This window comes from Electrophorus electricus, chromosome 7, assembly GCF_013358815.1.
Source record: "Electrophorus electricus isolate fEleEle1 chromosome 7, fEleEle1.pri, whole genome shotgun sequence".
Classification (NCBI taxonomy): Eukaryota; Metazoa; Chordata; class Actinopteri; order Gymnotiformes; family Gymnotidae; genus Electrophorus; species Electrophorus electricus.
This window is the reverse complement of record NC_049541.1, coordinates 13583388-13595202: the sequence shown is the minus strand read 5'-3', so window position 1 is coordinate 13595202 and position 11815 is coordinate 13583388. Positions and strand designations below refer to the sequence as shown.

General features: G+C 38.1%; 1 protein-coding gene across 1 annotated transcript in view; it reads left to right on the top strand.

Moving 5' to 3' along the window:
• The first annotated feature begins 10005 nt into the window (after positions 1–10005).
• The window catches only part of phf21b (PHD finger protein 21B), a 62799-nt gene continuing 60989 nt past the window's right edge, over positions 10006–11815 (top strand). The window contains exons 1-3 of the mRNA XM_035527749.1: positions 10006–10190; positions 10611–10643; positions 10913–10978. Coding sequence (XP_035383642.1) covers positions 10137–10190; positions 10611–10643; positions 10913–10978 — 153 coding nt within the window. The 5' untranslated portion in view covers positions 10006–10136. The remainder of the gene's footprint in view (positions 10191–10610; positions 10644–10912; positions 10979–11815) is intronic.

The window sequence follows — 11815 nt, the reverse complement described above, 5'->3', positions numbered from 1 at the left end:
AACGGGATATTCGCGCGTCGTACTGCAAATCTACGCATATTCAGGGCACACCCCGACTTAACTTTCTTTGTGGGAAATGTAGTTTCTGCCACTTTACACGGTACACATATGCCTACATTTTGTGCAAGGGCATATTTTACACATCAATATAGGAGCACGAGGCATTGGTAGTGAATGGGGCCCGTTGTCTTGGCTATTATAGTATAACCCAAATTAACACCCCATATCACCGCCACCTTTTTGTTTCTGATCTGCTGTATCTAGGTACATAACTAATACCGCTAGGATGAAGTTTAAAATACTTAATGTCTAAATAACGTAACCGGACAATGCCATTTTGAGGCACATGTCAAATTAAATAATTTTTGCGTTTCTTCTTGTCAAAGTAAATTAGCTAGCTAGTTCTAAGCTCTTATCAGGCCAGACCACTCACTCCACAATACACGTGGAAAACGTTTACTGTACGTAAGTCAAGTCCGTTCTGAAATAGTTGTTATCTAGCGTTATGATAGCTACGATAATAGTCAGCTAGCCAACTAAAATACCCCCTATAAGAAGTGAATTTGCGAGTTCCCAACAGATTTAGCTATATGGCTAGATAGCTGACTAAATGTATTCACATATTTTAATGCTGTGTATAGCTAGCAGTGATACACGATTGCTGTTAGCCTAATCATACTAAGTGAATGAAGCTATAGCTAGCTACTGAACTTGGGACATACTGAGCTAGCAGACCCCCCCCCGCGCCCATACACTTTGCCATGTAAAAAATGTCTTCCAAATAAAAGGGTGGAGTAATTAAAAATGATAGAATATTTGAAAATAAATATAATATATTGCTTTAAAACCAACCCTTTAATATTTCAGAAAACATCCATTGTCTGGCTGTGTTCATTTGAACCAGATGATTTTACTCATTCACATGAAGTCGAACAAGCATTAATATGTTAAGAGTAGAAAATGTTTTAAATATTCTATACCAGGTTTTGAACATCTGTTCTGAACATATATAAAGAGAACCAAACATAACTTAAGCGATACTGTGGCCAAAAAAGAAAAAAGAAAACCCTCATGGAATGACAAATGTGCAAGATGGTAGCTGAAGGTAGCTGCAATCTATTACTGCCAAGCTGTTCATGGGGCTTCACTTCATTGCTGGGCTGGGCTGATTCAAAAAGACTTGGGGATCTCATGGAAAATGCCGCACCGTCGAGGAGCAGATGGCAGCGCTCCAAACGCTCAGGATCCCACATTGCTGTGCCAACTCAGGAACAGGTGCTGGAGAAAGTAGGAAGAGAGCTTGGGGCCTTGAACAATCACAGGAGAGTCCTGACCAGCTGGCCGGGAAAGTGCAGGCAGTACTGGAAGAAGGGGGATCAAGCTCTGTGTGTGGGACAAAAGAGAAAGCAAGTGTGTCTATGTGTGTTATGTCTGCTTCTTACACATGTTTTTACACATGATAAAAAAAACCTTTTTAATATTGTGTGCAGCCCCACACATAAGATGTGAAAAGCACTTTCATCTTATAATTTTTTTTTTAAGTTGCCATGATACTTTTTTTTCCCCTTTTTCCTACTTCAGTAGGGGATAAATACAGCCTAAGCTTTTCCCCATTCTGCAAATTGCAATTGATTTGCTCCAATATTTCCATGAGGCATATCAGAAAAGCAAAGTAACAAAATGGAGGCTGTTTCAGTGAAGGGAGGGGTAGTGTCCTCTGCCTCACAAAGGGGGAAGTTAAGAACTGGGCCCTCTAATAGTTATGAATATTGTAAGGCTGATAAAGTTAAGGGGCCACTTTAAGCCTTCAGGCCCCAGTTCTGATGCTGCATCCACAACTAATCATATGGAACAGTGGCACAGACATAATATTCTGCACAGGGCAGGAGAGATGGGGTGATTTCAGAGTTTTGACAAAACCAGATTACAAGCAGGCATCAGAGCTTTCAAAGTCACTTTGTCCCAAGGGCCTTGTGGTGTTATCTTACCACTATTTATAAGGAGATGATACATTCACATCAGATTATTGTAAATAAGAATGTAGCTATTTCAACATAGCTCAATTTTATTGGGAGATTAAAATTTCAGATCAGACAACTTTACCAGTTTCTCTTTAGACAGAAAATAAAATCCCTTTGAATTTCTGGCTTCAGGGGTCTTTTCATCACCCCTTGCTGCTCTTTGAAATTGGGGCAATGTCTTCATCCTTGTTACTTTCATAATTAAAACAGGGATCACTGATTATAATTTTTTGCATGCATTTTTAATTGCAGATGTGTTCACAAGACATATTTAAATGTCAATCAGACACCACAGATCAGTGAAAGCCTAATTATGCACAATTAGTTAACTGTCATATGCAGTAATTACTGGAGCGAATGGACAAATTAAGATGAAATTTAATTGGTTGCTCTTAATGGAGCAAAATGTACTCTATCTCTCTGAATGCCCTTTGGCACTCCAATGAAATTGTTTCAGTTTGTTATTTACAAGAAGACTCGATGTTAAAAACAAATTACAGATTTTTTTAAAACTTAGATTACTTACATATTGGCTTTACAGTCTGTCAATATTTAATGAATGTAAAATGATATCTTAGACTAAAATGGCCTGTATGGTCATTTTCCAAACTTTTAAATAAGAACTTCACCAAAGAGTATTATATTTAAATGATAAGACATTTGTAAATCGAAGTAATCAGTCTAATGCCTTCTAGTGGCTGTTGCTGGTACTAAGTATAAGAGAGCATGAAACAGCCTATTCTGCCAGGCTATTTTGTATACAGAAACAAAATAACACCATTATTGGATATATGCATAAATATTTGTACAGCAGTATGTAAAAAATCATCGCTTAACACATCAGTGATTACTTTGAAAATATTGCCTTTATCTCATTTAACTCATTACTGCTTTAACTCTAAGTTTTACAAGTACATAAATGATTATAATAAAAGGAGTGAAAGATTAATTATATGAATCTGCATGAAATTATGTCCTTTGTATTTTCAAATATCCCAGTATTTAATACAGTAATTATTTATTCCCCAAGGGTGCAATTACTACACCACCAAAAGTGAAGGGAAATGCCCAACCTGGGATGTTCATCTACCTGTAATTGTATCCTCCTGCCATTCATTAAGTTAGATGAAGTTCATTAAATCTAATATAGAAGATTCAGTATGGACTGTTTTGGCAACACACAGTGCTCCAGATTTATATGATTGATATGACTTATGGCAATTAATAATTCATTAATATTTAAGATCTGGTGCCAAAATGCTGTGTCAAGGCTATTACTAAGACTGCTATGTCTGATCTGTTGCAGTAACTGAAGGAATGGTGTAAGACTGTCTCTTTAAAACAGAGTGGTGTGCAGCAAAAGCATCTTCAACAGAATTAATATTCAAATGGCAACTTGATTCTTGCACCTAATGGCACCTTCCCGACCACACATTTAAAAGTAGGATTTTAATACCTCTGCTATGTCACATGGTACTGGTATAAAGTCTTTAAATAGTTCATATGAAAATGAACACCATATTGGCACATTGGCATCAGGATTCATATTTAGAACATCAGCTCTCACATGTAGCATACTGTTTCTACAAATACAATTGACTACATCAACATCGCAACATGTACTTCTAGGCCTGTGACAATAGTTCTGCCTTTACAACTACAGCTGAGTAGACCACAGTTAGAACTGGGCTTCTATTCCAAAAATAACCACTCTAGTTATTACTCTGGGGTATTACTGTATGTTCCTAAAGCGTGTCTCCTCAATGTGAAGGCCCAGATCAGTTTGGGCATTTTCCCCCTATAACTGTTTTACCTTCTGGAATCAACTAAACCTGACTGTAGATCATCATTTGACAGCATTCCCTGGAGCATCGCCTGAATCTCAAACACCCTCCCTGTCTACTGATGACTAATGCCCGATAGCCCATAAATGACTGTTTGTTTGTTTTTTCCACTTGAGTAGGCAAAATGGTAATCTTGCAACTGTGCAGAGCAGGGAGTTTGTCCCTATGATAAGGATTTAATTCACCTCTTTGGTGTGTGCGATAAAGTGGTGGTATCACTTCTAACTAAACAGAAAACAACATGAACAAGAGTGTGAGTTACATTTGCATGCAAAACCCAAGTCTACTTTGACTGAGGGATAACCTACTGATTGGTTCTATTGATTTGTTTGATCATAAAATATGTAAAGACAGAAGTATCCATATGGCATTTCCTTATCTATTTTCAGTTTCTTAGAATTATCTCAGTATAAAATAGCTACCTACATTGGTGTTCCAAGATGAAGTGAAATGTTGCAGTCTTATCTCAATAGCAAGACAAAAACAACAAAATCTTGAAAGAGACCACCAAAAGAAAACCCTTCTGTCTTATCTGGAGATTAAAAGGCAGGTAATGATTGCTGATTTATGAGAACAGCAACAATAGAACACGACCCTGAGTGCTTTCATAATTAAAGTAAAATATCATAGCAGTTTGCACAAAAATGCTGCATGCTTAAAACCACAAAGCAAATGACATTTAATAAAATCAAGCAGTTTTTTTGTTAAAAAAGATGATACTGGGCTTACATATTCATCTGACTAACATTTACAGTCAATGCTGACTCTGACTGCCTATTGATAATGGAAGCTCCATAATTTATTTTCATTAACATAGAGTGGCCCTTGTTTGGCTCATGTACCTCAGGCTTTGTGCAATATTCCATGCCAAAGCATTTATTCATTGGGGCAACTAAAAATGTCAGACCACCACTTTAGTGATTGAGGATCTCTAGTTAAAGGATAAAAGACATTACATGACTACCTGAAGCAATCTTATATTGGAGCTGCATGCAGAGTTAATCCAAAGCACGTGTTTACTACATCCTACATTGTCCATATGCACAAAAGAAGAAGGTTGTATTGTTTTAATGCCTACATTTAACAAATGGCCACCGAAGTGAAATGGATTCCTGTTGCAAATTATAGCCACTATTTTTTGCTTGGGTTGAGATTACTACTCATAATCATGTGGCTCTCAAGCTAGACACCCCACATACCTCCATTTATTACACATTGTCCATGACCATAAACATGCTTAGACAAATATCGTGATAGCATGAAGCTCCACACCCACTGATGCAGAGTTTGCATACTGTGGAAACCCTGTTATTTGTATCTGAATAAAGTATTGCACGACTGTGATAATCCTCAATCACTCATGTTAAGTGAAGAATTTGTCTAGATAACCATTGTTTTTATAGAGACTTCAAACAGAATTGTTAGTGCTGGATACAGATCCCGCAACATTAAAGAATTATGTAAAAAGAAAAAGTGTATGTTTTGTGTTTTGCCCACACAAGCAACCACAATATCTTTGCTACATTGTGATTGTGGTGTGGAGATGTAATAATAGATCTAGTCACATGTAAGTTGTGAGAATGGAGCATTCACAAGAGTGCATGTTCACAAGTGCAAGATTTTAATGGGACCATACATCTCTCTCTCTCTCTCTCTCTCTCTCTCTCTCTCTCTCTCTCTCTCCTGTTTTCCACTTGGCTGGTTGGCATGCTTACTCACACAGTGGCCTAGGGGGAGGCAGAATGCTTGGCGGATTATGATGTACGCTAAGCACAGCCCAGGGCGCCTCTGCCAAGCTCTCCATGGATGGTGCTTACAGTAACAGCAGAATGCAAGTGACAGAGACTGCTCTATTCCAGGAAAGAATGTTCTTCCCTTAATCAGCCCACAGAGGCCGAAGCTTGAATCTCAGCAAGTCATGCCTGCAGCACTCTCCATCTATACCTGAACACTTAAGAGTCCATGTCTACTTCATAGAAGCTCATAAACTACTTTACAATGTACAACAGATCCATCTTAGCAGTACCACACAACAATTAGGTGTGTTCATAGGTAGTTTATGTTTATGTGTGTGTGTGTGTGTGTGTGTGTGTGTGTGTGTGTGTGTGTGTGTGTGTGTGTGTGTGTGTGTGTGTCTATATATATATATCTATATATATCTATATATATATAGTGTGTGTGTGTCTATATATATATATATATATATATATATATAGTGTGTGTGTGTGTGTGTATGTATGTGTATATATATATATATATATATATATATATATATATATATATATATATATATATATATATATATATATATATATATATATATATATATATATATATATATATATATATATAACATTTGTTTATTTGTTTTTGACTTGCTCATGTATTTGTCAACCACTGGGTCTGTCCATTTCCAAGGTCATTCAAATAAAAAAGGTCACTGTATCCCATGGGTAATACATATGATTATTCTAGCACTGGGAACATCATTCATGTGAATAGGCAGTGAGGAGTGGGGGGTTGAGTAAAACAACATATCTAAAAGAAAGGTATACAATAACCACCCTTAGACACAGTATGGACACTTGAATGAAATGTACATTAAATATGATGCGCACAAAACGAAAGCGTAAACACAGCAAGAAGCCTATAGGGAGAAACACAATACACAATTTCACAATCCAAGGCTTTATAATACAAGTGAACCAGCACATTTACAGGTCCAGGTAGCAGGTTAATGATGATTGACAGCTGTCGCTAATCAGGAGAGGTGGAGATGACATCCTGCTTTGGATGGACCTGTGACAGTCTTCATGCAATATTCCTGTTTAAAATTGATAGGAAACTGAGTTGAACTCTTCCTGGGAGAAACGTAATGATTATTATGTGTCAGAGGCTAAATACTTACATAGCCACTGATGTAGATTAAAATATAAATTGTTCCACAAAATACCAGACACACCAGGCAAACATTCTAGCCATAAAGCAAATTTAAAATAAATCATGTTCCAGACTGATAATTAAAATACAATACATCTATTTTTTGGATACAATGAGAATAGAAGTCTTGTTCTTCAGCAGACATGGTTCACAGAACATGCTGACATTTGATGAATCACAAACTTCTACAATACAATCATTTAGCAACTGACATTTTCTGACATTAACAGACAAGATCAACCAATTCTCACAAGAGTTATGTGTATACATGTGTCTGACTGTGTTTACATTTATGAGAAATATTGCAGAAATATACATTCATGGATTATCCATGAATGTCTTAAAAAATAGAAAAGAAAGAATTTAAATCTTCTAACTAATATCGTTGTGGGATAAGTTGCTGATGTACAAAGTGTTTTAACTTTTGTCTTGTCTTGGCTGGGGAGGCGAAGGGACAAATTTATTTGATTTATGGGAATATCAGGACTCACCCCACATACGAAGCCTAATTAAATTCTTGAGTTATTACGGGTTAATTAATCATTCAGGCTTTATACGATGGGCCACGACAACGTAGTCTGTATTAACGTAATCGGGTTTTATGTCTTTAGACACAAAATGCCTAGATGAAAACGGAAATAAAAATGGATCGATTTCCCTTTTCTTTACTAAAGGGGGAGTTATATAGCACTAGGAAGGAAACACAGCGGTAACTATTTTGCCGTGGTTCTCCTGAGACGATGCCGTAATCCTCTCGAGACGCCGTAAAGATGCTTCCTTTAAGCAGTCCTCCAATCGAAAGCGACTTCTGGTCGTTTGCAGAGAGGAGTTCAAGAGTTTCACTGCTGAGCCGTGAAATGAAAAGTAGCAGCTGATGTAGCACCGAAGCAGCAACAGAGCCTCCGACCTGTGCAGCATGGGGGGGGGGGGGGGGGGGGGGGGGGGGGTTCTGCCTAGCGCTGAGAAGTAATGTCTGCCTTTGCGAGTCTCAGGAACACCGTACCCTAGATCCTGCAGACATTTCTGTGGAATAGCGTCATTCGCTGTTATATATCAATAGAAAGACATACACATTTATTAAAAGAGATCCAGGATTCAAAATCAGTTTGACTAACATATTGTAATTACAGGCTTGTGAACCACGTAAAGAAATTTAATTCGCTCCTTGTGAAATGGGTTTTCAAGAGTTGCGAAGTCGATTTCTCATCATTGTGAACGAAGAGAATCCGTCGCTGTCCATGGTGCTGCATCTTAATTTTTGCTGTTCGCTCTGTCATATTGGTCAGTATCTTTTGAAAAGTCAGCTTTAGCCGAGTCTGTTGATTATTTCTATGTCTATTAAATATATCTTTACTATTTTTATGTTCTCAGGAGAATCATTATATAAATCTGGCTGTATTTGAATGCGCATGGTCGCTTTCAACTATTTTACATCAACTTCCAACTCGCAGTTTGCTTTGGCCTGCGCTTTCCAGGGAGTTGATTCGTTTTCCTCGTCTCTGCTCAAGTCGGTCTATAGGCATATGTCGCAGCCACAACTCCTGATTGGATGTCAGAACAGCCCATCATGGTCACATATAAACTCACCAATTGCATGCCGACTTGTGCACACGGAGGCGGGCAAAAGGCATAAGGGGAGGGCGGTTTCTTTAACGCGAGAAAAAGGGTGTCAGCCAGAAGAAGAATGCATTCTGTAGTAGAACATGATTGTTATTCATGGCTCATTTACCTTGTATTGTTGGGAAAATGTTAATGATCAAAAACAAAGGGGTTTACTATATTTAGGAGAGCTGGAAGATAGTGCTTTCTAAAGGCGTTTTATTTACAATAATATTGTTTATGTTAGACTGTGTTAGAGACTCGAAGAACATACGTATGCTTATGTTAATGAGATTTAAAATGGGCCCTGTCGAATTGACCAAAAGAAAGGATAGAAAAATAAAAGAAAACTAAGTTTCATTGACTCCATAGTATTGTACAAAGAATGTTCACTCTAACACTGATGTAATAAACTGTGCTGATAAAGTTAAGGCACTGGGATGCATATATTTGCATCTTAATAGCTGGAGGGGAATCATGTTAATTTAGGCTGGAGGTGGGGAATACTGAGGACAAAAGTAATGAACAGCCCCAAGGACAGTGGGCTGGAGGAGGGGGGTGTGCATCTCCCCACAAACATAATCCGCCTTTAAATGGTTCAGACAGGCCATTGTGCACCACTTACTGCCCATATTGATATCTGACGCATAACTTATTCACTTGAGCCACTTTTGCTTGATGTATATTAGCTGAAGGAATGATAAGACTACTTAAGCAGATGGGCCTAAACCCAAATCAAAATGCACAAAGGGGTAAGGCGACCTATATTTTGCATACCAAAGCAGATAGTCATAATAATAAACTGTTGTTAGCACATTATAACTGCGAGTATTGGTCACTGGTATTCAGCTGAACCTAAATAGACCAGTTTTTAAAAAATAATGGAAATCTAATTTCAAACAAACCTTTTCGTGGATGGTGAACTAAGATTGCTTTGCAGAATCATTTAGGTCATCAAAATAAAATTCTATATTTAAGTTTGCAGGCATTAGCAATGACTTTAATTTTTTATAGTCTATTACAAAATAGGAATAAAAAATTCCAGCAGCAAGACCCTTTTTAAGATAATCAGAAACAGAAACTTTGGACATACAATATTAAGTTTTTCTACACCTTGGAAAATGTGACATCCATTTGATTAAACTGAAATGGTTCGTGAAGAGTTGTCCTTGTAACATTATTTATCCTACCGTCCGCCTGTACATTTCCGGGAGTGCGCATGACTGAGCGTGTGCTTGTGTGTGTGTGTGTGTGTGAGAGAGAGATGCGGGGGGGGGGGGGGGGGGGGGTAGACAGACGAGGGGAGAGTTCTGTTCTTCTTTCACTGCTCCATCCGGGAACTTCCGAATTAGCATTGACAACCGAAGCGCAACTTTTCCTGAGGCAAAGTGAAATCAAGCCGCGGACTCGGACAAAATATAGTCCACCTTTTTTTATTTAAAATTAGCAAAAGAAAAATATATCGATGAAACATATCGTCTACGTCTTCAAGTTGTTATTTATGGAGTGGATCTGTCCAAGTGCTGAAATCTTTCCACCTTCTTTAAAGCACTTTGTGCACTGGCGTGAAGTGAGTGATGAGTCTTGTACCCAGTAAAGAAGCGAGAACTTGCTTTGCAGCCTGAGTAGTTCTTCTTTCGATTGTTATTGTCGCTTTTAAAAAATCTTATTATACAGAAACTTCGCGCTGATTTAATCGAAAGTACAGGAAAAGTGCTTTTGAAGTCGGAACATGGAACTACAAGGCCTTCAAGAGGCGTTGAAAGTGGAAATCCAATGTCATCAGGTAAATGAAACATCGAGGGCTGTTATTACTATACCCTTACTGCTATTTTAACCCACTGTGCTGGTGGGAGAATCTGATGGAATCAAACGTTCTAGGTTAGAATTCGGAAGGAATAAGTGTTCTAGCGCTAATATTGCACTTCACTGTCTGGTGACGCCATAGCATATAGTTTGAGTTGTGATTGTTTAATGTACTTTTTCAGTGTACTTTGGTGGTGTCGTGCGTTTTTTCAGAGCCACAAGGATTTCTAGTAGTCTAATAATGCGGTGGTTTTGTGTAGCGATCAGAACGAGACTTGAATATTTATGAGGTGCAAGAAACTGACTCGCTGTGTAGGCTACGCTCGCCGCTTTGTTTCTCTCTAACATAATAACTTGAAACACTTTTGTGATACAGCTTTCGTTCTTTTTTTCCATTTAGAAACTAGTTGCACAGATGAAGCAAGACCCACAGGTAAATGTCTATATCTGCACTGTTGTAATCGACCTCAAAATAAGGCAGCTACAGGGGAGTGTGCGACTTAAACTTTATCAGCATAAATCTCGCCTTGTTTTCTTTACCCCACGTAGTTCGCGTCGTTTTCTCTGCGTTGTCCTTAGTGTGACTTTGCTGGAGAAAAAAACGCATCACTTCAACTTTTGACAGCACGGGCATTGTTCCACTTGCTATTTTGGTTCTTTTTACTCTATACTTAACACTGATCATGTTCTGTTCAATTGTAGGATGGAGAGCTTAAGAAACAACCACACGACAGGCAAAGCAGAATAACAGCTCTAAGCGAGAAACAAGTAAGAAATAATGCCTATTTCCTTAACAGTAAATGATTAGTGATCATTTTTCATGTCGCGACGTAGTCCTCTATTATATTAGTCTATATGTTTCCGACAAAACTGACCTCGCAAAATGGTTTAAAAGTGTTGGAATTTATCGCAATGTCGGTTTAGTAAAGTAATCAGACTGAACAAATGTTTTACGCACATATCGAATTTGTCTGGATACTCTAGTGTAACATGAAATGTTGAAAAATTTAGCGTCCATTTTGAGTAGGTCGACATGTTTCTGGAGAGTAGTAAAGGGTGCTTTCAAGTATCCGGCGTTCACTTTTTTAGACGACTTGCATCAGACTATTGATATTTGGCACATTCGCAAATGAACTGTGCGGAATGTTAAGTTTATATAATCTACATGTACTTATTCGATACTTTATTGTCAGTCTTGGGCTATTATTTCTCTTCTTGGTCACATGACGACGTGGTAGCATTTGATTCGATCTCGGCAGAAGACTTTCACTTTTTACAATCCCGAATCAAACGGTGCTACACGATTAACTTTATTGTTACGTTAAATTGAGGTTTGGTTCGGCGAGACTTATTTGGAACAACAGAGTTCGGACGTTTGCACTTGATCGCAGGCTAATCGAGTTCTTCCGCTTCAAAGAGGGGAGCTATTTTTCAGCACCACCATCAGATGCCATACCGCTTAAAGTCACCATCCTCGCTCTACAGTACTCGTTCATTTTGCGAAGTTGCGTTGTCTGCAACGAGGAACATTACAGTGCGATAAAGTGCAATGCATAACCCAGATATGTCATTCGTATGTGTTTGATCGTCTGTGTAGCTGAGGCG